General features: G+C 37.7%; 1 protein-coding gene across 2 annotated transcripts; it reads left to right on the forward strand.

Annotated features, from left to right (window-relative positions):
* The first annotated feature begins 9 nt into the window (after positions 1-9).
* LOC107282501 (myosin-3) lies at positions 10-26,882 on the forward strand. 2 transcript variants are annotated; one of them, XM_015810285.1, is made up of 39 exons: positions 10-213; positions 823-966; positions 1,051-1,207; positions 1,403-1,430; positions 1,543-1,657; positions 2,935-3,027; positions 4,376-4,439; positions 4,521-4,619; positions 4,792-4,895; positions 4,983-5,121; positions 5,683-5,801; positions 7,289-7,438; positions 7,696-7,866; positions 8,574-8,883; positions 9,030-9,100; positions 9,449-9,536; positions 9,632-9,749; positions 10,301-10,424; positions 10,521-10,657; positions 12,186-12,441; positions 13,946-14,188; positions 15,386-15,562; positions 16,058-16,203; positions 16,289-16,379; positions 17,373-17,762; positions 17,879-18,005; positions 18,914-19,032; positions 19,801-19,997; positions 20,379-20,562; positions 21,052-21,217; positions 22,179-22,303; positions 22,543-22,851; positions 22,943-23,146; positions 23,381-23,506; positions 23,997-24,167; positions 24,287-24,391; positions 24,466-24,561; positions 24,699-24,836; positions 26,747-26,882. In XM_015810285.1, exons 1-39 carry the CDS (start codon positions 10-12, stop codon positions 26,768-26,770), a joined length of 5,829 nt encoding a protein of 1,942 aa, XP_015665771.1. In that variant the 3' UTR covers positions 26,771-26,882. The 2 variants fall into 2 exon arrangements, with proteins under 2 accessions (XP_015665771.1, XP_015665778.1); XM_015810292.1 differs by having other exon boundaries at positions 9,033-9,100.
* Positions 26,883-27,291: the final 409 nt, after the last annotated feature.

Below are 27,291 nucleotides of genomic sequence, written 5' to 3' on the forward strand. Positions count from 1 at the left end.
GCTGCAGCCATGAGCAGGGATGCAGAGATGGAGCTTTTCGGGGTGGCTGCCCCTTTCCTACGTAAATCTGAAAAGGAGCGAATAGAGGCTCAAAACCAGCCCTTTGATGCCAAAACTTACTGCTATGTGGCTGAGCCCAAGGAGGAATATGCCAAAGGGAAAATTAAGAGCTCTGAAGGTGGGAAAAATACTATAGAGACATCAGATGGCCGGGTGAGCATCCTCCATGATTTGGGTGAGGAGGGGGTGGGGAACACTTTTTAATTTTAATTTAAATAACTGTTTTAATAAAATATTTTTTTTCTGGTACAGTGTGAGATTTTTGAAATTAGAATCAATACATAGCTATGTCACATACTGTATATATTGGTGCAAAACACAACGCCATAAATTTCTCCCTCAGTTATTCTAAGGATAAGTGTATGTTTTATTGGGATAAGTTTTTTTTTATTGTATGTTTTATTGGGATAAGTTATTGTAAGTACTTCTAGCATGAAAGGGCATACGCTGTGGTTTTTTCTCTTTAAAATTTCCTTTGGGTCCCAAAGAGAAGCGGACTGTGAAGTGTAATTTGCTGGGCCATTCATTCTTTTGACAATTGTCGCATCTGAAGACTAAGTTAAAGTTTTAACCACCTCAAGCTTCGATGCAAGATGACATTCCTTAAAGGGCAGTTTTAAGTGGGAAATGCCTGTAATGTTATCAATAGCGTCTCGATAATAACAGAATGATATGCTTGTTCAAAGTATTTAGTTGGGACTGAGTCTTTAATTCTGCCCTACCCTGAGCTTTTTCTGGAGCCTTTTCCTCTTGTCCTTTCAGACAATAACTGCCAAGCCAGAGGATGTGTACGCAATGAACCCACCAAAGTTTGACAAAATTGAAGACATGGCAATGCTGACGCATTTACATGAACCAGCCGTTCTGTATAACCTCAAAGAGCGCTACAGCTCTTGGATGATCTACGTATGTTTTATCCTTACCTGTTACCAGGACCGAAGGGTGTTAAAGAGGGCAGGTTTTTAATCACTATTCTTGGTTTCCACGCAGACCTATTCAGGCCTCTTCTGTGTCACTATTAATCCATACAAATGGTTGCCTGTGTACAATCCAGAGGTGGTAGCTGGTTATCGGGGGAAAAAGCGTACTGAGGCGCCTCCCCACATCTTCTCCATCTCTGACAATGCGTATCAGTTCATGCTAACTGGTAAGTCTGCTCCAAAACCTGAAAAGGAATAAGGTTGAATAAAGAAGAGTACTGGGATGGCAATGGCATAGGTCTTCACCACCCTTCCCAAATATATCTACTTACATGAAATTAATTCCAGAGGTGCCACTTAGCATGACTTGGTATCCCTCTCTGCAGTTTGTAAGCATATTTTTTCGCTTCTTCCTTTGGCAGATCGTGAAAACCAGTCTATTTTGATCACGTGAGTAGACATTTCAGATCCGTCCTGCTTCTTGATTACTTTAGTAACATAATTCTGATACAGATAATCTTCCTTTACCTGATGATTGATTATTATTAATATTTTTTGCTAGCGGAGAATCTGGTGCTGGAAAGACTGTGAACACCAAGCGGGTCATTCAGTATTTTGCAACAATTGCAGCTGGAGAAGGCTCCAAGAAGAAAGAAGAGCCAAAAACAGGCATGAAGGTATGAAAAATACATCTCATTCTTGATGCACAAATATCGGTTGGCTGGTGCCTGAAAATGAAAATACCCAAACTTTAAGCAAAGGGAGTCTGACTATTTATAGTCTTTCTGTCTGAAGTTCCACAGAGGTTGCTTAGGTGGAATTCTTTTCATCAATAACAGCTAAAACCAAAATAACACTGTAACAATGTGACTACATATTAAGACTTCTTCAGAAAGGTTTATACTGCTTGGCTCTGGAAACAGTTTTAGTCTACTTTCTTTTAAATGAAAGAAAATTGAATTGTAACAAATAATCATTATACTTAACAGTCCTGAATGATTTTTTCATATCTTCATAATACTTAATTCCAAAAGCAAAAACCTTTGACATAGGTTCTAGGACATAAACTACAATGATTTGCAGTTATGATTTCACTTGTTTCATCCCAGATGCTGACAGTGTAGAAATGGTTGAAGGGTAGATTTTATTAAACCTTAAAAAAATAGGTGACTGGATCATGAAATCTATATACCAAAGGAAGCACTTTCTACGTCCTCCAGGAAATGAAGCTCTCCTTCCATTGCCAGCAGCAATTCTAGTTTGCAGAAGCAGATTTTATCATAACATTCTAGGCAAGACTTGTGAAAAATGTATTGTCTTCTCTCCCCCCCCCCATCCTTTTAATTCCCTTCTTCTAGTCTTTCCCTCCATTCTGACAGCTCCTTTTAGGAACCATTTCTGGGGAAAAAAAGTGTGAAAGGAGCAAAATGCATTTCCTGCTTTTAGAACCAGTTTCTGATTTTTTTTCTTGAGCGAAATAACTAATTTCTAGTAACTAGTAACGGTGTGCAACATGCCTTGAATTCTAAGCATTTCAAGTCTGAAAGAACTATTTTGATTTGGGTGGAAATGTTCTGAGCGTTCTGTGCTATTGGTAAAGTTAGAACAATCCATTTTGAACTCAAAACATTTTGCACATTTCTGAATCTGAGTATCAATAACAAATCACTTAGATCATAAGATTGATGTGTGTTTGGTGCAACCCCTCCTAGTTTATGGAAAACAAGGACCTGTCAGCATTAATTGAAATTCAGTGAAGGTACTCTGATAATTTAATTCCACGTTTTTCATTCCTTAAGCCTTTGAAAACAAAACATTTAAATCCATTCTAAATCCATTAATTGGAAAATCAGTCACATTTACTTTAATTAAGCTCACTTCTGTTCAAGATTCTGCAGTGCTTCCCCCCCCCCCCCACTTGGTTTTCATCATATATATTCCAATATTTCTGCAGGGGACACTTGAAGATCAAATCATCAGTGCCAACCCTTTATTGGAGGCCTTTGGGAATGCCAAGACTGTGAGGAATGACAACTCCTCCCGTTTTGTAAGTGATGAATCCTTGGCAGGAGATACATTTACTTGCAGCCTCTCCAGACAACCTGTCCTGCTTCTTCTCTCATTCCCCATAGAGCAATTCAAGCTGGCATAAAAAAAAGTTCCATCTTCAATGGAAGGCTTTTAAAAAACATAATTCAAAACCTAATACAAAGAGGTAATTGGTATGTCGGTATTTCAGCTTGGGTATAAATGTATAACTTCTCTCCCTGCCCAAAATGATTATCTCCAACTGGGCTAGTAGGTTTCTTTGGCTCAAACTACATGCTGTGATATTTTCACAGGTACTGCCCATTCTTATACGGGGGAGGATATTCAAAAATAAAGTAATGGGAAAGAAGCTTTAATCCTCCTACCCTCACATGCCATATCCAGTGTTAACAAAATGAGTTAGTTGCATGTACTTAAATATGGTATGGTAATATATCATTAGACTCCGGATATGACTGTAGGTTATTGTGGGTGCCTGTTATATGTGAATCAGGGGTTATGGGCCCTTCAGATATATAATACCAGAAAGTATGTCCTTACAGGAAGCGGTCCTCCAACTAAAGAGAAGGATTCCTTTGCTTATTTACTTTCCATCTTCCCAAAGCTGTTATTCTTTTACCCAATAATCACTAATTCATAATAAAACATAGCTTCCATTCTTGGAACACTTCTGATATACTGAGAAAATCCTCACTGAACTGGTACAGGAGAGCCATGTTAGTCAATGTTGGCCAAAAATCAAAAGGAATCTGGTGGCACCTTTTCCAATAATAAATTTATTGAAAGGTATATTTATTTGAGCTGCCACTCACTTCATTTGATGCGTGGAGTCTGACTGAAGCCTGACAGTTTTGTAGTTGGGCAGTTCAACAAAGAATGGATGATTTACATGTTAGTTTTATATTGCAGATTTTAACGTTTCTGGAATGTTTTGGAACATTAGCTTAATCTTGGCTTCAGTAGCCATCTTCTTCCTTTTAAAATCACTTGTAGGAAGGAGAGAAAGGGATGTGGAAGAAAATACCCCAAACTGGAGTATTTGTGTTAATCCTGCCTATGTGGTAAAACATTCTATACTTATTAAGAAATCCTTGAAAGAAAAAGGTTTCAATTGAAATAAGGTTTAAAACACACACAACACAAGAACATTTGTTAAAACACAGTGACTTACCTATTTACTCTTCAGCAGCAAACAGTTTCTTTAAAAACATTACCACCTTCAAGAGATAAAATGAAACAAAAACCATAACAAAATATTCAGTTGCAAAAATAGCTCTAATCCATATATTAAACATTTCTAGATTTCTACATTTTTGAAATAACTGTTCTATCTTTCTATCCTGTAGGGAAAATTCATTAGGATTCATTTTGGTGCCACCGGAAAGCTGGCTTCTGCAGATATTGAGAGCTGTAAGTAGCTGAATTGGAGAATAGTCTACATAATGTCTACAAAATTGGACTCATGAACATTAATTGAACCTTCTGTTGTAGATCTTCTGGAAAAGTCAAGAGTGACCTTTCAGCTAAAGGCTGAGAGGAGTTACCACATCTTCTACCAGATTCTCTCCAATAAGAAGCCAGAACTAATTGGTAAATAGGATTCCATTTTACCTTTCTGAATCTTTCATCTTATTGATAATGCATGTGGTAAATAATATGGTGTGGGTTGTTGTTGTTTTTCTCTGTTGACTCTCTCCTGCATCGGAAAGCTCATATATGTTAAGCCCTAGAATTTCAGAAAGACATCCCCTGTGTGTTTCAGAAATGCTTCTCATTACAACAAATCCTTATGACTATCCATTCATAAGCCAAGGCGAAATTGCGGTCCAGAGCATTGATGACCAAGAGGAGCTTATAGCTACAGATGTGAGTGAAAATATGATTATGCTGTAGAACAAAGAATGTCATTCCTGTCTGAAAACGTAATTAACTATGGCACTTTCCCCCCATTAGACAGCCATAGACATCCTGGGCTTTACTTCTGAGGAGAAAGTTGGCATTTATAAATTGACAGGAGCAGTGATGCATTATGGCAACATGAAATTTAAGCAGAAACCCCGAGAAGAGCAGGCAGAACCAGATGGCACAGAAGGTAACAAATTCCATAAGTTAGCCTTCAAACCTTATAGATCAAATTATTCAACTGCATGATTTACAAAAATCCTCTGGAAAAAGCATATTAACATTAGGAAGAGGAATGATAAAGGGCATCTTCTCAGCTTTTAGCAATGAAACATAGGCTTTCTCTCACATGCTTTGAGGTTTTTATAATATGTAGCAGCATTAAACCGATTACTTTTGCTTTGGGTGCCTTATTGACTGAGAGATAGGAATATGAGTGGGGAAAAAAAAGAAAGTTTCGAAAGAGAGAGCGAGGATAGGCTTGAAGCTGAGATACTCCTTCTGTGGAAGATTTCAAATGGAACACAACTAACTTTTTAAATGTGTTCTGGTTTTTGAGCAATGAAGATTAAATGAGAGTAAGGATTGATACTTGACAAAGGCTGATTTTCACAACTGTGCTCTGTCCAGAAATGCCAGTATTGTTTTCCTGCTTCCAAGTCATGCTGCCAATTCACTGGTTGTATTTTGCACAACCCCGATTATTCTACTAAAGTTTCACAAAGACTTGTTTCTTGTGGGTTCTTTACAGAGGCTGACAAGGCAGCTTATCTGATGGGCCTAAATTCTGCCGATTTGCTGAAAGCCCTATGCTTTCCTCGGGTGAAAGTGGGAAATGAGTATGTGACCAAAGGTCAAACTGTAGATCAGGTAAGTACAGGTGACAAATCAAAACCATCTAGTAGTCCATATGTCAAACATATACTTCTTCCTTTCAGGGTGTTCATTAATTTCCTTTGAAGAAAATTCATCCTATTTAGATTGTATCACTGGAATACCATTTAGGGGGGAAAAAAGTTCCACTAACAGGAACTATAAGGAACATGCAGTGAATTTCAACCGGAAGACATTTCGGTTAGGGACAATTCCAAATGGAAACTTAATCTGCTTGTCTGCAGCACTGAAGTTGGTTTCTCCTGTTGCCAACTTAAAAAAAATTCCATTCAAGGTTGCCATGGTTTAGCAGGGGATCAAGAGCATTTGCAGGCTCTGATTGGTCGCTGCTCTGCTTGCCTTTCCCATCCACATAGACCAGCTGGCTGGCTGGCTGGCCCTCTGAGGGACCAATCTATCAATATCTATCTTTCCCTTTGGAGATTGTTCTGTCCCCATTAGCTCCTCTTCTTTTTTCACTGTTGAAAAAGATGCTTTTATATCCACTTCCCACATTCTGTCCTTTATTGCTAAACAGCCTTTCTCTCCAGCCTGTTATTTTACCTTTATTACTCTGTTGCTACAAAGGGAGCAAGTTGGTTTTTTTGTTCCTACATTTCACTGTAGGGTTTTGGGTGGAAAAGATCAGTTTGGAAGAAGAGGCATGGGTATGTTTGCAACGGGCCGGGAGTTGGTGGATGGCAACTTTATTTATTCCTGCACTCAAGAAGTGGCAGATGTCCTGTGTTGGCAATTGGGCAAACAGAACATAAGGATCTGCCTGGATATACATATAATGCCAATTACCATTCATATTTCTCAGGGAGAGATATGAAGATCTCTAAAACAGATTACAGTCTGACTTAAGTACATTTTAGAGATTCATACAAATGCTTTCTAAAATTCTCTACCACTGATTTTTCCAATTCCCTCCTTTGAGAAACAACTTCTCAAAGACAGAAATATCCCTTAGCTGACAGAATAACACAGATGATAGGAGGGATGATTTCTCTTGGTTTTAATTGAAGCCTGGGAAACCAGAAGGCTGCAGACTGCTGGACAGTTCTAAGACAGGACATTCAAGCTTACCCCTTCATTATTTCATAGCCAAATAAATGCAGGAATGCCAAATTTCATCCAGGAGAATTCCTCTTCCCTTTTGAAATATAGAGTAATTGCTGGTTAATTGAATNAGTGGTGAAGGCATCAGGCTAGAAAGCAAGAGATCATGAGTTCAGGTCCTGCCTTAGCCATGAAACTAAGCTGGGTGATCCTGGGCCAGTCACTCTTTCCCAGCCAACTCTCACCTCACAGGGTTGTTGTAATGGGGAAAAAGGAATATTAGATATATTCACTGCCTTGAGTTATTTGTAAAAATAATGAAGCTGGGATATAAATAAATAAATGAATAAACAGTGGTAGTGGTCTGCTTTCCTATCATTGATGTTAACTCTTCATTTGTCCTTAATTGATTATGATTATAGGTGCATCATGCTGTCAATGCACTTTCTAAGTCTGTCTATGAAAAACTCTTCTTCTGGATGGTAACTCGTATTAATCAACAGCTGGACACCAGGTTGCCCAGACAACATTTCATTGGAGTCTTGGATATTGCAGGTTTTGAAATCTTTGAGGTATGCAGATCTATTACAAACTCTTGTTTCTCTGCCTCCTATACTTCATCCCAACCCATGGTTGGAACAAGTGCCATCTAGCGTTGAGGATAAGAATAACAGCCTAATGTTGTTTATAGTAGGAAAGCAGGAAGATTGAAATTATCTTCTCATTATTAGTATCTTTTGCCTAAAATCCCTGATGAACTAAAGTTTCATTTAGCAGAGAATGTATGAGGTCTAAGGAATTACATTAATTGAATATATTTTGTTGTTAGTATAACAGCTTGGAACAGTTGTGCATCAACTTCACCAACGAAAAACTGCAACAATTTTTCAACCACCACATGTTTGTACTAGAACAAGAAGAATACAAGAAAGAGGGAATTGAGTGGACTTTCATAGATTTTGGAATGGATTTGGCTGCTTGCATTGAACTTATTGAGAAGGTAAATTGGAATATTATCTTCTAAGTAACCACTCAGATGGCAGCCCTTTGAGTGAGACCCCATTGGGGGACATATTACACAGGAATGCTGGAACTTTAGTTTGTGGAGATAGTTATCTTGATAGTTTTATCCTCCCTGTGTTAGACTCCAGGGAATTAAGGCAGAGACAGTTTGAGTTCCTTTCTGATGTTTTTCTTTGTTTTCCGGGCTTAAAACATGTTTTTGTAAAAGTTGTCATAGAGCAGTGGTGGCAAACCTATGGCACGGGTGCCAGAGGCGGCACTCAGAGCCCTCTCTGTGGGCACACGCGCCGTCGCCCCAGTCCTAGGCCTTCAGCTCGGTTTTATAAAACCTTTTCGCTTTAGGCCTCCGCCACCGTGTGCAAAAAAAAAAAAAGGTTCAATCAGTCAATTTCAACTTCTCTCGGGAAAAAAAGATCTTGCAAAGTTGGAATTGACTGATTGAACTTTTTAGTCCCACCCAGTCTGCCGTTACCACCGCAGCCACATCCACCCAATGGGCCACACCCACCCGGCACTCGACGATGCATAAGTGGGTTTTGGGTTGCAGTTTGGGCACTCAGTCGCTAAAAGGTTCGCCATCACTGTCATAGAGTTTCTCCAAGGTTATCTCTATGGCTTTCCACACCAGTTGGTAAAAAGACACAAGTGAAATAAAACTATGCTTTTTTTTTTTTTTTAACATAGCCAATGGGCATCTTTTCCATCCTGGAAGAAGAATGTATGTTCCCCAAGGCAACTGATCAGTCTTTCAAGAACAAACTTTATGACCAGCATCTAGGCAAATCAGCCAACTTCCAAAAGCCGAAGCCTATCAAAGGGAAGCCTGAGGCCCATTTCTCTCTTGTGCACTATGCGGGGATTGTGGACTACAATATTAGTGGCTGGTTAGAGAAGAACAAAGATCCCTTAAACGAAACTGTTGTGGCACTGTATCAGAAGTCATCCATTAAGATGTTAGCCAATCTGTACGCAACCTTTTCTGCCCAAGATGAGGGTAAGTTTCAAGAGCCTTTTTCTTTCTCTCTTGATTCGATAATCAAAACTGCCTTGAAACTTTGTCCTGTGTTGTATCACAAAAAGGTTGGGTAGAGATGATGATAGCAAGAGAACTAATTACATTTATATTCTGCTTTCTAACAGAAGGAGCTCCTAAAAAGAAAGGTGCCAAGAAGAAGGGGTCATCTTTCCAAACTGTTTCTGCACTTTTCAGGGTACGTAACTTTGATTTGACTGGGTTGTAAGGAATATTGTGCTTTTTTATACAGTTGTATACAAAAAATGCACAACTCTATTTGTATCTTTTTTATAATGATAGTTTGGAAGTAATGAGGGTTGGTTCAATTGACAAGAAATCTTAAGAGGCTGCAGATCATGTTAATCCACACTTCATATTTTTCTTCTTTCTCCAAAATGTTTAAAATAAAATTGAAAAATTAATAGAACGGCTCTGAGTTTTAAAAAATCTATGCTTTAATTGCTTTAACATACAATATCAAGTTTTTTTAAAATTCTTTTAAGAGGTACTGAATATTTTACAATTGCTCTATTCAAAATCACAGGAAAATCTGAACAAATTGATGTCCAATTTGAGAACAACTCATCCACATTTTGTGCGCTGCATTATCCCCAATGAAACTAAAACTCCAGGTAACTTACAGGAATCTCTTGTCTGGATTTCCAGAAAAGCTTCAGGAGAAAGTGAGAAGAAAGCTGCCATTTTTCTTTGCTTTGGTCTTGCACAGGTGCGATGGATCACAAGCTTGTCCTACATCAACTGAGATGCAATGGAGTGCTTGAAGGAATTCGAATCTGCAGGAAGGGATTTCCAAACAGAATCTTATATGGAGATTTTAAGCAAAGGTCTGTCAACTCAATTTCTTGTAAAGTTGCCTGTTTGCATACTAGACTCTTGTTAGGTGAATATTATCCGAAAGCAGTAGTGATGCTCTACCCCTCATGCTATATATTATAATTTTGATGCAAATGTATGCAAAGAAAAATATACATCTTTGTGCCGCATTACATAGCTACTTTTACCTGTAGAAATTTTCCTAGGGTGAATTTTGCTATCAAAAAAAAACCACAAACAGAAATAAACAAAAACACACTTTTGTAAAGTAAATTAATTATATCCTGCCACATTTATAGTGCTAAGACAAAATCAGCTTTGATTATTTTCCCCTTTTTTTTATGGACAAGGATGTTTGTAAATCATCGTTTCATGCTTGCACATCATGCTCAGTGAAAAACCAGCTTTATTATTGCTCAATTTTATGTTTGTAACAACTTTCACGAGCAGTTTTCTGAACCATGAGAAGATATTTAAAGACTGCCAGTGATTCAGAGCCTTTCTCTTTGCCACCGATTCCAACACTAAAATGATGTGTGTCTTTTTATGTTTAATCGGGCAGATATCGTGTCCTGAATGCTAGTGCCATCCCAGAGGGCCAGTTTATGGACAGTAAGAAAGCCTGTGAGAAACTGCTGGGCTCCATCGATATCGATCACACTCAGTACAAATTTGGGCACACCAAAGTAAGCACTTTTCTGAGCTGAGGACTTGTGGGACAAGCTCTACGTACACAAGATGGCTCACCTATTTTTTTTTTTGCATATATATATATTTTTCAGGTGTTTTTCAAAGCTGGTTTGCTGGGCCTTCTGGAAGAGATGAGAGATGACCGCCTCGCTTTGCTCATCACCCGCACACAGGCTGTGTGTAGGGGGTATCTCATGAGAGCGGAATACCAAAAAATGGTTGCGAGAAGGTAGAGTACATTTCTCTTCCGCAGGCCTTGTTAATGTAGGCCGAGGCTTTCAGGATACAGGCAGCCCCCAACTTACAACTATTTGTTTGGCGACCATTCGAAGTTACAAGAGCACTGGAAAAAGTGACTGTTTTTTCACAGTTACAACCATTGTAGCATCCCCACGGTCACATGATCAAAATTCAGATGCTTGGCAACTGGGTCATATTTATGATGGTGGCAGTGTCCAGGAGTCAGGTGACCCCCCCTCCCTTTTGCGATCTTTTGACAAACAGAGTCAATGGGGAAGCCAGATTGATTTAACAATTGTGTACTAACCTAACAACTGCAGTGATTCACTTCATAACTGTGGCAAGAAAGGTTTGTAAAATGGGGAAAAATTCATTTAACAACTTTCTCACTTAGTAATGGAGATTTTGGGCTCAATTGTGCCTGTAATTAGATTCTCATCCATATTTTTGCCAAAGAACCAAAAAGGTTCTCCAACCTTCCTAGGCCATAGTTTACTCCACATGTGACATCATATCTTTGTTAACTATGGTTTCTGTATAAGCCATGATGTCTCAAGTTTACTTAACAAGTAAACCACAGAGCAACATCTGAGGGAGTGGATGTGGAACCATCAAATATATAGCACCAGAAGTTATGTTCTTATAGAAGGTGCCCCCCCAACTTAAAAGAAGGAAATTTTTTTGCTTATTTACTGTTATATTTTATCCAGTAATAACTATATTATAATATAATATCCACCTGTTACATTCTTGGAACAATTGAGATATACTTGGAAAATCTTCACTGAATAACACCTATAGTCATCTGTTAATATTAGTCTATGGTGTTAGTCTATGATGCCAAAAATCAAAGGGAATCTAGTAGCATCTTTTCCAATAGTAAATTTTATTAAAAGGCATATTTTTGAGCTGCTACTCACTTCATCAGATGCTTGGAGTCTGATTGAAACTTGACAACTTTATAGTCAGGCAGTTTAACATAAAAAGTAATGATTTACATATTAGTTTTACATATTAGTTTTGTACCACAGATTTTATAGCTTTCTGGAGTGTTCTGGAATGTTAGCTTCATCTTGGCTTTAGTAGCCATTTCATTGCCTTATAATACCATGTCCTGTAGAAAGAAATGAAAAAGAAGCAAAAGAAAATATCCCCCCCATGGAGTAATTCTAAGGCACATACTTTATCATTCTTTTAACTTTTAATTTTATCTTTTTTTTTTTACTTTTCAATCCAGTTTACAATCTTGGGCTTTCCTAATAGTCTTCCATCAAGTAATAGCCAGGCTAAATTTCTTTAGCTTTGTAGGCCAGATAAGATTCTCAAGTAAAATTTTTCATCTCTTTCCTGCCTCAACTGCTAGTTTTCCGGATTTATATTATCGATTTTAGCAATATAGTTGGAGATGGGATTGGGAAATCAATGTTGGTGTCATAATGTAGCTCCACCGCCTTATTTAGTAAAACCTATTTTTATTAATCTGCAATAAGTAACTTTCTGGAATGTTTTCATTACAGGGAAGCAATTTTCATGATTCAGTACAACATTCGCTCATTCATGAATGTCAAACATTGGCCTTGGATGAAGCTGTTCTTCAAAATTAAGCCACTGTTAAGGAGTGCAGAGGCAGAGAAAGAAATGGCCACCATGAAAGAAGAGTTTCAGAGAACTAAAGAAGAACTTGTTAAATCAGAAGCCAAAAGGAAAGAACTGGAAGAAAAAATGGTGTCTTTGTTGCAAGAGAAAAATGATCTGCAGCTTCAAGTACAATCTGTAAGATTAGCTTGCTAATCTTTTTCATGATTGGCTTTAGGAAATGTATTGTCCTAAGCAGATAATTACAGGCAAAGGCCTATTTGAATTGTTTTTTTAAAAATGTGTTTGTCAGATGGCCAAAAGTCAACCATAATGTTGACAACTATATTTTTTATAAGCAGCGTATTTCACAGCATGGACAAAGACATTAAGGAAGCCTGATCTCTGATCACCAGCACTTCTCTACCCATCTTGGATAGATAGAGATTTGGGCCTTTCTTTCTAACTGTAGGTAGAGGAATCTCTCCCCCCCCCCCCCCCCCCCCCCCCCCCCCCCCCCCCCCCCCCCCCCCCCCCCCCCCCCCCCCCCCCCCCCCCCCCCCCCCCCCCCCCCCCCCCGGTCTCTTACACACACACACACACACCTCGTTATCTACTGACTATATTCTGGGTCCATACCACTTGCACTTTAAGCTGCAGGAAAGTGTAATAAAATTCTACTAGTGGACACGTGCCCACTAGTTTTTCACTGCAATGTAAATCAACTGCAGCTTCTGCAACTTTTTCAAAAAATTAATCTCAAACTGAGCATCTTCCTCAATCTAATTCTGATGGGGTATTCTGAGATACAGTTCATAATTAGTTCTTCTTAAATTAATATTTCAATTACAGCAAACTTATTATGTCTCCTCTTGAATGACCTTCCTTTCTCTGTAGCTGATGCTTTTGAGCACCAGAAGCAACATCATTCTTGCTACATGCAAAAGGGAAAACCATTCCACCACCTGCAACAACTTAATTAATTTTATCTTGTATTCACCTAGGGCAATGATTTAGCTAAAACAACCCAAATTTAAAATAAATAAATAAAAATGAAGTATTTTCATTTCCCCTGATCCCAAATACTTCTTTGTAAATCAAAGAACAAGAAGGATTCAATAGCATATCACTGTAGAAGCCATAGTTATATTATCCAGGTGTCTCCATTTGCTTCCCCCTGCTTTCCTGCTCCATTCCAGTTTCCATTTATTTTTGTTATTTAATTGCAGCACAGTTTATTCAGTCTGAAACAATGTTCTTGTGCATTTGTTAGTGGAAAAAAAAGCGTAGAATTTTGAATGCATGGACAAAAATTATGTAATTGTGGTGGTGAACAGCTGGACCAGTGTAATGTGAAGATGAGAACTGGGTTTCAATATTAAATATTTGGGATTTACTTCAGAAATGGCAAAAGGCTAAGTATGATGGACTGCTGGGATGTATATGCAGCTGATGAGATTTGGCTTCTTTCCTTACATTTTTTTCCGAAGCTCTCTTTCTATCCTGCCTAATGATTCCAAAAGCTTAACAATATGTTTGTTATTTGAAAACTAAAAATAAATTTAATTAATATTATTTAAGCAGAGCCATGAATTAAATCTGAGCAAGCTAAAGTTGATAATTATTGATTAAAGGAAGGACTATTTAAGAAAGTGGAAACATTCTGAGCAATAGTTAATAATGGTATCTTTTCTTTAATAAGGAAAGTGAAAGTCTAGCAGATGCTGAAGAAAGATGTGACCAATTGATCAAGACTAAAATCCAGCTGGAGGCTAAAATCAAGGAACTGACTGAAAGGGCAGAAGATGAAGAGGAGCTGAATGCAGAACTGACTGCCAAGAAAAGGAAACTGGAGGATGAATGCTCTGAATTGAAGAAGGACATTGATGACCTTGAGTTAACATTAGCCAAGGTTGAAAAAGAGAAGCATGCCACCGAAAATAAGGTAATGTAATTTAATCTGAATGTCTGTCCATAGTTGTTGGTGAAAACCTGCAGGTGTTTGGGTCAGTGTAATGGTGAATACTTCCTGGGGTGAAGAGACGGCATGGTCTTCCTTGAAGGAGACAAAGATAAGATTCCTACATCAGTCAACCGAACAATATCGAACAATTATCAACAGTCTCCAATCTCTTGTTTGGAGGGAAGATTATAGAGAAAAAGATGGGTTGAAAGTGCATAGAAATTTGGAAGAATTTGATCTTTTTGAAACAGATTTTAGGTATAATATTGAGACTGCAACAGTGGTGCTTATGAATGACTTTTAGTGAAACTGGAGTAAGGAGTGTGGTCTTTGTGGTGTTCAGTGTCTCAGCATTAACTCTGAGCATTGGGGAGAGGGAAGCACCCTGTTGCAGTGGAGCTCCTCTTTTTTGGTTCTAATCAGTGTAGTGTTGAGAGAGACAGAGCTCAAAATGCCTCAAGAATTGAATACCAATAAAGATTTTACAATTTGCTATGTGGCATAAATGATTTGAATGCTGCATTTTGTCTACCAGTTGGCTTCTAGGTGCAGTTCAAAATTCCCATTGTCAACTTAATGCCTTGTGGGACTCAAGACCTGGATATCTCAGGCCCCGTTCTCTCCCAATTGTTTTTGCCTGTCCATTAAGATTAATGTAGAAGGAACTATTCATCTTACTTCCTCACCAATTTCCACCTTCAGAGGTAGACCTTTTCAACTAGCTTTGAAACAGCCTCTCCTATGAGATCCAGATAGCTCCTACACTGTTTTGGAAGGCTCATCGAAAGCTGGCTTTTTCAGCAAGTCTTAGGACTAGAATTTTTGAGAATTGTTCCTTCTTGTAGTGTTGGAGTTTATGAAATTGAATTATTTTGTTTATCTCCTGGGCTCCCCCATATTTTTCATTATATTGTGTTGTTATTAATATTGCATTTTAACCTTATTTATGAAAATGTAAATCAACAGAGCTGGTACTGATTGAAGCAGCATATAATGCCAGTAAATAAATAGATTTTGCTTGAAAAGGTAGTTAATGGCTTTATATTGTTGATGAATGTAAGGAATTAGATTTATTGGGAAACCCGCGTTTCTAGATTAATTAATTTATTGCATATGCGATCATTACCAGGTTTTCATGTGGTTTTCAAGTCACCAACTAGGTTTTGCTGTTTTCTATAGGTAAAGAATCTAACAGAAGAAATGGCAGTTTTGGATGAAACCATTGTGAAATTAACCAAAGAGAAGAAAGCCCTTCAAGAAGCTCATCAGCAAGCTCTTGACGATCTACAGGCTGAGGAAGACAAAGTCAACACCCTCATGAAAGCCAAAGCAAAACTGGAACAACAAGTTGATGATGTGAGAAATTGTTCTTGATTTTTCACTGTGGGTTATCCCAATATAATTAAACATTGAGCCAATGTAATCAAACATTAAGCTTATGGCTCTTGTAGTGTCATGCATTCTTCTTCTTCTTCTTTTTCTAATTTGGGGAATAAACTCACGTTCAGAATGTTTCATGTTCAGAATAGAATAGAATATTAAAACCTTAAAAACTCTGAATTACCATGAAATCTAATCATCGGCACAACAATGAGGAGTCTCCCTCATATTTCTATTGACTATGTGAGAACAGAGAAGAAGGGTCCTTTTTCTTTACAACCCAATATACAGTGAATATACACTGGGGATATACATTAGGCGGGAAAATACAATAATGAAAACATCATATTTCTGCTAAAAAATGTCCATTCTTTGTAGGGGAGTGCATGTCACACAGCATGTCACAAGGAAAACATACTGTATAAATTGTCCATATGAGAGTCCAAGACTAACATTAAACTTCTGTTGCAGCTGGAAGGCTCTTTGGAACAAGAAAAGAAAATCCGCATGGATCTTGAAAGAGCCAAGAGAAAATTAGAAGGGGACTTGAAACTAGCTCAAGAATCTATTATGGATCTAGAAAATGATAAACTTCAGTTAGAAGAAAAACTGAAAAAGTATGTCATGCACACACTGTAGCTAAGCATTAAACTATAATTACAAGATTATTTTAATTGACTTGTCTCTTTGGTACATTTACAGGAAAGACTTTGAATACAGTCAACTACAAAGCAAAACTGAGGATGAACAAACTATGAGTATACAGCTGCAAAAGAAAATCAAGGAACTACAGGCATGAATTGTTTCCATCATATTTAAATTTTTGTTCCAGGTTATTGCGATTTAGTAACCACAATACATAGAATGTTTGGTTATAGTCAATCTTTCTTTAGAAGTGGGGATAATAATAATTATAAGCTTCTTGGGGAGAAATTGATATGTGGGTAAAAGTGCCAATCCAGTCTAAATATCTGGCTGACTGTGAAACCATAATAATAATAAGAATCAGCATCAGTCAATTGCAAAAGTCAGTTTTACTTAGAACATCTTATACATCCTGTGACGATACGTTTAACAACACCAAACAACATCTATCTATCCCTCTTCTTTGGAAGGATTCAGTAAGTGATAAAAATGCCAAATCCAGTCTAAACATCTGACTGACTGGGTGACATACCATAATAGTAATTGTCTTCCTTATAAAATTAAAATTTTACTGAATGAAGGCTTAATGCTAAAGTTAATGAGACTTGTTTGTTCCAGAGGTATATCTTTTCAGCAGACAGCTAATGCTAAAATTAATGCAATACAATCAACTTTAAATAGAAACCACTGAAGCAACTCTCCTACATCACGGTCTTTCATCTTTTTTTAATCCAATTCCTTATCATTAGATTGGTTCATATATATATATATGCCCCATTAAATTTTCCATTGTATCTCTCACCTTCTGATGTCAAAAAGCCTACTGTTTTTCCTCACAATTATAGATGTTAGCTTTACTTTTTTCATTCCAATTCTTTTACCACAAGGCAGGACGTCTGTCAAAATCACTGAAACATATCTTGACGTCTGGTGTCAAATACCTCTGACTTTCTTCAAAAAGTCTTAGTTGAACTGTTTAATTAAGTATTACTTAATTCATTTAGGTTGGGAACTCCTTAATGTCACTGCCCTTTTTGCTTATAAAACTCTTGAATAGTTTTCTTCATTGATGATTCTGCACTGAATTACGCCCCCCACCCCCAGTTGCTACTCTTAACTAGCAGAACCTTCTTCTCCACAGGCTCGTATTGAGGAACTGGAAGAAGAGATTGAGTCTGAAAGAGCAACTCGAGCAAAGGCAGAGAAGCAGAGGGCTGATTTGTCACGCGAACTAGAAGAAATCAGTGAGAGGCTTGAAGAAGCCGGAGGGGCCACCTCTACCCAGATTGAACTCAATAAAAAACGGGAAGCGGAATTCCAAAAAATGAGGCGGGATCTGGAGGAATCTGCCCTGCAGCATGAAGCCACTGTTGCAGCTCTTCGCAAAAAGCATGCGGACAGCACAGCTGAACTTGGGGAACAAATTGATAATCTTCAACGTGTCAAGCAGAAGTTGGAGAAGGAGAAGAGTGAGCTTAAAATGGAAATTGATGACCTGGCCAGTAACCTGGAGTCTGTTTCCAAGTCTAAGGTATTTGAAAATAAAATCAATTAGTAATCCCAGAATGTAGATTCTTGATTATACCCAGCTGTGTAAACACAAAGACATATATGTATAAGAAATCATCTTAATTCTGTGTATTACAGGCAAATCTAGAGAAAATGTGCCGCACATTAGAGGACCAGCTTAGTGAATTAAAAGTCAAATCTGAGGAAAACCAGAGATCAGTCAATGATCTGACCACACAAAAAGCTCGTCTACAGACTGAATCAGGTAAGGAAAACATTGAAAATGGGCCAAAATGCAAATAAAGGCTATTCCAAACCATTTTTTCCTCATCAATTGATAGTAATTGGGAGGCATTAAATCTACCTGTTCCCACCTCATTTTATCTACAGTTTATTTTTACACCAATACCTGAAACCATAGAGATACTAATTCATGCAGCTGCACTAATTTAAGTTCAAGTACTTCATTTCATTCATGACAATAAAATATTTTTGATGAAGAAGTAGTCCTTAAAGTTCTTTGGAAAATTGTTGATAACCTCATCATAACCTGATACTGAAGTAACAGAAGAAGGCAAATGGTAAACTATCATGTCAGCTTATATGAGAATGAAATAAGAAAATGTGATTCTGATTCACACATTCAAAGCTTTATTTGTGCTAGGAGAAACTCCACAGTTTATACTGAATGCCCTGCTAAGCCTTGAAATGTGTAGTTTGATAATAAGTAGGACATGCATTTTGCGCAAGAAGGAAGAACAGCATGTCTGACTTATTTATTTCATATATCTGATATAACTTGTATATGACAATATATTTCACACCAGTGAGATGGGAGATATGTGGGAAGTACTCTCATAAATCAGAACAATTATATCAAGTGGCAGGATCTGATTTCTGTTGTCTGGTCTCAGAAGTTAAATTGTTTGGGCTTGGTTAAGTGTTGGGAGATCACTAGGAAAATCTTTCCTAGTCCTGGAAGAAGCCAGTAGCGAACAATCTTCGTGATTTTACAAACTCTTCATGGAGACTCATTGATGTCTCCATAAAGTCAAAAGAAGTTGGACTTGACACAAAGGAGATTTTAATTGGTATTGCTTCCAGGGATCTATATTTATATTAAATATGTATTCTTCTTGCTTAAAGAATAAAATTATTTTAAAATCTTCAAAGGTGAATTGTCACGTCAACTTGAGGAGAAGGAGAGCATAATATCACAGCTTTCCAGAAGCAAGCAAGCATTTACTCAGCAAATAGAAGAGCTGAAGAGGCAGCTAGAGGAAGAAACCAAGGTATTCATTCATAAACAGAAAATGCTGCGCAATATTTTTATAGGTTATTAAACACAATGGCACCATCATTTTCAACACTTGAGCCATGTTTGGCAACAAGCACTCTGTCTTCCAATGTGCAATTTTGTCATGATGAGTTATTGATAAGAGTTTATTTAACTGAACTGAGGTGAGCAGAAATCTTGTCATGCATCATAATGGAATCAAATGCTTGACATGTTTAAGTTCTGAGACTCAGTTCCTCACATGCTTATCTACATAAAGTCTCATAGGAATCAGTGGAAATTATTTTTCAGTAGACAGGCATAGGATTTACTGTCGATACATTTCAATTTTAAACTCCCCCTTAACCTGTCAAGTATGAATTCAGTACTTGAGAATACCAAGAACCTTTTTGATTTAATCTGTCCAATTATACATAAATTGCTGAATTAAAATATTAACTCAAGCTCATCATGATAATACCTTACATTGCTTATAGATATTTTCTACAACAGGGAGCCCACATTTTCAAGAAAGGAAGCTAATTTTCTTGTAAACTACATGATTATAAGAAATTCCAAATTGTTGGAATACATTCTTGGATGTTCATGGAGAAAGCTTGAGTAGTGTGCCTTGCATTCTCATGACAATTTGAGACTAAGTTCTTTGCACAAAGTATATAAAATATAAGCATTAATGCTTGCGTATGAAGTTTGTACCATGCCTACAGTGAATACATATTATAATCTGAATTCAGGAATGTCATGGTGTACTGTTAATTCTTAGGCAAAGAACGCATTGGCACATGCTTTACAATCTGCTCGGCATGACTGTGACTTGCTCCGAGAACAATATGAAGAAGAACAAGAAGCCAAGAGTGAACTCCAGCGTGCCCTGTCCAAAGCCAATGGAGAAGTTGCTCAGTGGAGAACCAAATATGAAACAGATGCTATTCAACGCACAGAAGAGCTAGAAGAGGCGAAGTAAGTGAGGAGTGAGGAAAAGTGACAAACTAATACCATTTTTACATACTAGCTTTCCAACTTTTATCCAAACAATTATCCATTTGTGTGAACATTCCAAAAAATAAAAATAAGCTGCAATGCCTGGTTGATACCAGACTACTAACATGGTTTACAAACTGTAGCTTATTTTCCACTAAATTAGAACTTAGTTAGAAGTTAGCTTAGTGTAATGTGTGACTCCAGCTACTGTATTTAGCTTTGCTATTAGAGAGGTTTACTAAACACAAAATTCTCCAAGCATAAAGTTATATGTTAAGCGATACTCTACTAGACAAAACTGATTTGTAGAGAACCTAAATACCTGATGGAACATCATTATTTCAATCTGACTTCTTTAAGGAAAAAACTTGCTCAACGACTTCAAGAAGCAGAAGAGCAAGTTGAAGCTGTGAACTCCAAATGTGCTTCTTTGGAGAAAACAAAGCAGAGACTGCTTTGTGAAGTGGAAGACCTAATGGTGGATGTCGAAAGGGCAAATGCACAGGCAGCTGCTCTAGACAAAAAACAGAGAAATTTTGACAAGGTATATTTTGGTGTATTACAATTTTTAAAAGTCTATTGCCAAGAGGGGTACGACTAGATTTGAGGAATGGAGGCATAGCGTGTAAATATAGAATGTGGATTTTGTAAACCCGAATTTAGGATTTAGATTATACAGTAGTGTAAACTTAGTTAATATCATTCTCAGATCTTCTCTCTGTGTACTAACCTGTACATAAGCAAGCCAGGGTTATTATTTAACCGTCAATTATTTGTTTTAGTTTCACCTGCACCTTCTTAGCTTAATTGAGATACCATTAGCTGGTGTGTTCAGACCATACTATGGGATACACAAGTCATATCTTGACTTGTTTAGGATTAAAGGGTATTACCAGCCACTATAAGATCAGCGGGGTTTAAGAAAGTGATGTGTAGGTAGAAATGCTACTGAAATGCTGGATAGATTTAGCAAAGGAAAAAAGCAGACAAAATCAGCACTATAGTAACTGACTCAAACATATCGGATATTAAGATTTTGGCAGAATGGAAGGCCAAGTACGAGGAGAGCCAGTCAGAACTGGAAAGTTCCTTAAAAGAAGCTCGCTCTTTGAGTACTGAACTTTTCAAAATGAAAAATGCCTACGAAGAAACATTAGATCAGCTGGAGACAATCAAGAGAGAAAACAAGAATTTGCAACGTAAGTACCATATCTTGGCGTTTTGTTGGCATTTTAACTCTAACAAGTACAGACGGGCTGTATAGGTAGTCCTCAACATACAACCACAATTGGGACTGGAGGTTTCACCATTACATGAGGCAGTGAGTCTCACACCCAATTTTACAACCTTTCTTGCTGTAGTTTTCTAAATCATTGCAATTGTTAAGCAAATCTGGTGTCCACCATTGATTTTGCTTGTCAGAAACTGGATAGGAAAGTTGCAAATGGTAATCGCATGACCATGGGACACTGCAAGTGTCATAAATACATGCCAGTTGCCAAGTACCTGGATTTTGATCACATAACCATGGAGACACTATGACAGTTGTAAGTGCGAGGACCAGTATTAAGTCCACTTTTTTAGCGCCTTTGTAACTTTGGTCACTAAACAAATGATTGTAAATCATTGACTACCTGCCTTATTCAAGACATAATTTTTCCATTGTGAAACCTTTATGATGTGAAAAATTATTACTGGAACAACTGCCAAGTTGGGTTTGACTTTGTGTATGAAAGCTTGAAAGATTATTTAGGCAAAAGTTAATGAAGACAAAAGACCATCCAGCACTATAGTCTGCATTGAAAATTGCCAAATTTCACCACGTTCTCAATTCCATACCAGGAGTAATCTAGGCTAAAATAAGGTGCCCTTGCCTAATAGTTCTGCTTTCAGCAATGATGACTTCTTTCAGGGATGCAATAATGAATCGAATTAATTTTGCATAATCTATCTGAGCAGTTCAACCTTTTCCATGATTATTGTCCCATGAATAGTTGTTTGGTATATTTGGAACCAATGATGAAAATGCAGACCCTTTTGGGGTGACAGAAAAAGGCATCAGTCTCAGCTCTGCTTAAGCCTGTTTACTCTATGGTCACAGGCAGATTGCTCTTCTTTTATTCATTTAATGAACTATTTGTGTGCTTTAATATTTTGTAGAAGAAATTGCTGATCTCACAGAACAAATTGCTCAAAATGGCAAGTTTATCCATGAACTTGAGAAAGCCAAGAAACAGATAGAGGTAGAGAAATCTGAGATGCAGATGGCTTTGGAGGAAGCAGAGGTAAGAAGTTAAAGATGGATTTTTTTAAAAAAAGGTTGTTAAGTACACTTTTATAAGTGTCTTTTTGAGGGGGAACTGAAAATGCTAATTCACAGTAGTTATTTAATTCTGTGTTGTATACCCATTCATTTACAAAAAAAACCCTTCCATTTTGATGTTAGCTCATTTTGCAGTGTTCTTCTAAAAGGAGTCTCAAAGTTTCTCAAATCCAGTCTCCATATGCATTTATTTTCCAATAGGCAGCTCTTGAACATGAGGAGGCCAAAATTCTCCGCATTCAGCTTGAGTTGACCCAGGTTAAATCTGAGATTGATAGGAAGATTGCGGAGAAAGAGGAAGAAATTGATCAGATGAAGAGGAACCACCAAAGGATTGTGGAAACCATGCAAAGTGCCTTGGATTCAGAAATCCGAAGTAGGAATGAGGCCATAAGGATTAAGAAGAAGATGGAAGGTGATCTAAATGAAATGGAAATCCAGCTGAGCCACGCCAATCGCCTTGCGGCTGAGACACAGAAACATCTGCGGAATGTTCAAGGACAGCTCAAAGTACTTTCCATCAATTAATGTTTTATATGAATAATCAAAATTATTGGCACAATGATCACCTCTGTTAAATAATATTCTTGCTTGAAATTAGGACACACAGCTACATCTGGATGATGCTCTCCGAGGCCAAGAAGATCTAAAAGAGCAATTGGCCATGGTTGAACGCAGAGCTAATCTGATGCAGGCTGAAATTGAGGAACTCCGAGCAGCTCTGGAACAGACAGAGAGAGGAAGGAAGATTGCTGAACAAGAGCTTATTGATGCTACTGAGCGGGTGCAGCTTTTGCATACTCAGGTATGGATGGCGTCATGATAGCATTATAAGAATTGTCTCGCAAAACCTTGTCTATCATGGAGTGTCCAACATTGGCCTACAAGATGCTCAAAAGTATAGCATGATGGATATAGCTATTCTGTTGTTTATTTTCACAACAAGAATACTGAGTCTAAGTTTGGAAGATATAACCCTAATAATTACTAGGAATTATTGCAAAAATATTCAGATACATTTTCACTCTCTCTTCTTTAGAACACTAGTCTCATTAACACAAAGAAGAAGCTGGAAGTTGATATTTCTCAGCTTCAAGGTGAAGTGGAAGATGCCATCAAAGAAGCCAGAAATGCAGAGGAAAAGGCAAAGAAGGCCATCACAGATGTAAGTCTCATTTTTACCGTATGCAAAACAATCTTCTCAAATTAGACAACCCTGATTTTCAAAGCTTATTCTGAAAAAAAAATGAGACTTTTGCAGATGGTTTAGGCATTCATTATTAATGTAAGTAATCTTGTACAGAAATCTAGTGGGAAGTCCAAACTGTGTAGCTGCTCGTTTGTTTAAAGAATTTATAGGCCACTCCAATTGACTTCTTAGTCCCCAAATCCATAACTTGGGTAAAACCAGAAAAAGATGACAAAATCAAGTTAATATTTACAATTACATAAATCAAGACTAAAAACCATAATACAGCTGTATATCAACTGTAAATCTAGGTTACAAGGTTAAACCCCTTAAATTCACTGAGAAAAGGAATAATTTATCAAGCTGGTTATGGGATGCTCATTCCTGATTCCCAAGTTGACCTTCTCATCTTTATTTTATATGGATTGACTTTGGCTATTTGTTGATCTACTGCTTATGTTTCAAGGCGGCTATGATGGCAGAGGAGCTGAAGAAAGAGCAAGACACCAGTGCCCACCTGGAAAGAATGAAGAAGAACCTGGATCAGACAGTAAAGGATCTCCAGCTTCGTCTGGATGAGGCAGAACAACTCGCCCTGAAAGGGGGAAAGAAACAGATTCAGAAGATGGAGGCCAGGGTAAACACTGGGGTTCAGAGCTGTGGCACATATAGCTAATAACTTCTGGCAGCATATATATCTCTTCAGAGACTCTGCTATTATATGTTCAAGGTCAAATTGTATCATTTCAACTCTAGATCCGAGAGCTAGAGTCTGAACTTGAGGGAGAGCAGAAGCGAGCTACGGAAGCCATCAAAGGTATTCGCAAATATGAGCGGCGAGTCAAAGAATTAACTTTCCAGGTAAGAGGAAAGGAAGTAGTTGGTTCACAGCAATTCTTTCCTTTGTATATGCTAACATTTTGTCACATTTCTAGGGTGAGGAGGACAGGAAGAATGTGATCAGACTACAAGATTTAGTGGATAAACTTCAGTTGAAAGTGAAATCCTACAAGAGACAAGCAGAGGAGGCTGTGAGTTATTTATACTTTTTTGGCACTTAAAAACACCAACAACAGGGTCTCAAAATTGAAATGAGAACCATATTCATACATTGCCTTATCAAGCTAACGTGTTTATGTGTGTTTGTGTGATTCTTGTTTGATTATAGGATGAACAGGCCAACGTTCACCTCTCCAAATTCAGGAAAACACAACATGAGCTGGAAGAGGCTGAGGAAAGGGCTGATATTGCTGAATCTCAGGTCAATAAGCTCCGAGCAAAATCCAGAGAAGTTTCTACCACAAAGGTAAATGCCTCTTTTGTCTAGTGCTCAACCATTTTTTTTACATAAAGGATGAAGTGGCATTACAGCAAGGAATGAAAGGAATCTGACTTCTTAGGAAAATTCTGGAGCGTTTTCATTAGAAATCTATATATAACTAAAACTCTGGTTGTCATGAAATGGTGAAATGATGCATCATAGAGCAATCATTTTTAACAAGGTAATTCAAATAGGCTAACTTACAGAATGTGTCCAAAACCTGGGACCCATGACCCAGAGGGCATGAAATTTGAGAAAATTGTGTTTGCTTCAGTGCTACTGGCTCTTACTCGGCTGATGTTGCAGTCAGATGATTTTCATTTTCAACATTCCATGACAGTTTCTCAGCCAATTTAGCAATCCCTTACTCCCTCCCTCACCCAGCAACATCCATTTACCAGCCACTTCTCTGTCCTACATAGAAAAGATACATAGTGAGATGGTTGGAGGAAAAATATCCTTTATACAAATCATCCTTAGAGAAATAGGGAAATAAATGTCAATCTTTCTGAAAGTTAGCAGAATTTAATTTAATTTCAGCTAATAATTTCTGCCAGCATATTTTCATCTGTGCCTCAATAGAGCAGATCCAAGCAATCTCCAGGCATAAAAGAACATTAGATGCACCCTGGGAGACATGCAGCACTGCTCTTATAGATTGAATTTGAGTTGCTTCAAGAGCAAGTAGATTTTTATAATATGCAAAGCTTCACACTATAAAGGAAAAGGTTCAATACCTCAGCCTGAAGAATTTGACTCCAGCAGGGAGGTAATTATTGCCTCTGCGGTATGCAATTTGTATGATTGCATTGGTTCAGGCAGCCATGTCGGGCAGTCATGGTTTTGCTTGCTTCTTCCTTTGGGTAGAAAATTGAACGATGATTCAAAGTTATTTGAAGTCCTTAACTTATTTAGTAAAGGCATTGGTTAGCTTCCCGTAGTGAATGCTGTTACCGCACCTTTTCCCAAACAAAATATTCTAACTCTGGGAATACTGAGAATATTAAAGGTTTATCTGGGCAAGCAGTTAGAAATGCTCCCCTGATTTATTTTAGCTCTTTGCTGGATAGCTAGGCTTGTGAAGCCACATCTATAACAGCCATTCATTCGTACAAATATACGCAGGGGAGAAGTAGTATGGATAATGCCAGTCTATTCAAAATACATGCACACAAGCTTGTTCCACATTATCTCTCAGTATCAAAGGCTGCAAAGGCTGGATCAAGCTTATGCATGTAGAACTCTACATTTGGGCTGTACTGAATACCACCTGCAGGATGTGCAGATAAGATAATCCCAATATGTAGATGTAAGTCTTACTTCAGACCATATGCTGACTTTGCACCCAAGCAGGGTGAAAGCCAGTTGAAAGCCAGTTGAAATCCCCAGGAAGGCAGAATTGAAGCCAGTCTGCCAGTCTTGGGTGTGTGGCCTCTCTGCATGGGACAGTGATATTTTACACAAACGTGGCTTACAGAAAAGATACAGGTCAGACTATGCCACTATGCCATTCTTTAATATTTTCAGCTCACATGCAAGAGGGCAAATGAAGCAAAGTTACGAGTGTTGTTTATGTCTCTTTTTACTAAGATGAAATGGCACCAACTATATCCTTCCTTTACCTGAACTATTGCAATACATCTATCTTGGGGTAAGGGAGTGAAGCTGCAGCACCCCTCTGTTTGCAGACTTGGAGGCACACAACTTTGCTTATTTACATTGAGAAAACCTTGTATGAGGATAGATTTGACTTACTGTTATCTACACAAAAAATGTAGCTGTAGTGATATTTTGCTTTAATCCTTAAAATATATATGCATATAAAGTCTCTCTTTCTCTCTCTCTCTGTATATACACACCAACTTTATTTTTGTTTGTTTGTTTGTTTCTGGCAGGTTGTAATAGAAAGTGAAGAATGAATCCATTGCTGGACTGAAGATGGGAATATATGCAAAATGCATATGTCTTCCTGATCTTTCTTGAAAATTGTAGTAATCTTTCCTTAGTCTGACCAGTAGAAAATAAATTGTGCTTTACTTAACAACTAAGTGATTTTTGTTTTCTTTCTGAATATGGTGCGGTTTCTGTTTGCTAATGTTTGATATGTTCCTTTGCATGACATTTCAAGAGTTACACTCCAAATATCAGTGGAGACAATTTATTTTTCACATATTGTATATGTATTTTATTTTCACTTGCTCTCATGTAACTATTTACCTTCCCCCAATATATATATGCACAGTCTGCCTAATTATACCTCTCCAGCAAAATCCTGCAGTTTATTTGTTTACCTGTAGATGGAGCTATGGCCACCAGTCTCAATGCTGACAAGCTGATTTTAGTCTGAGGCGGATGAAAAGAAGCACTGTAAAGGCAAGAAATTAACACAAGTGGATTAACAGCACAGAAGGAAAGGAGGAGTGGGATGAACACAGATGCT

The sequence above is a fragment of the Protobothrops mucrosquamatus genome, unplaced genomic scaffold, assembly GCF_001527695.2.
Source record: "Protobothrops mucrosquamatus isolate PMUCROS unplaced genomic scaffold, P.Mucros_1.0 scaffold_36, whole genome shotgun sequence".
Classification (NCBI taxonomy): domain Eukaryota; kingdom Metazoa; phylum Chordata; class Lepidosauria; order Squamata; family Viperidae; genus Protobothrops; species Protobothrops mucrosquamatus.

Excerpts from the sequence above, each read along its gene's own strand:
- LOC107282501 (XM_015810285.1), top strand. The coding sequence starts at position 10 with ATGAGCAGGGATGCAGAGATGGAGCTTTTCGGGGTGGCTGCCCCTTTC. Across the intron at positions 10,425-10,520 it reads ACAAATTTGGGCACACCAAA|GTGTTTTTCAAAGCTGGTTT; the intron begins GTAAGCACTTTT and ends TATATTTTTCAG. Across the intron at positions 12,442-13,945 it reads TGCAGCTTCAAGTACAATCT|GAAAGTGAAAGTCTAGCAGA; the intron begins GTAAGATTAGCT and ends TTCTTTAATAAG.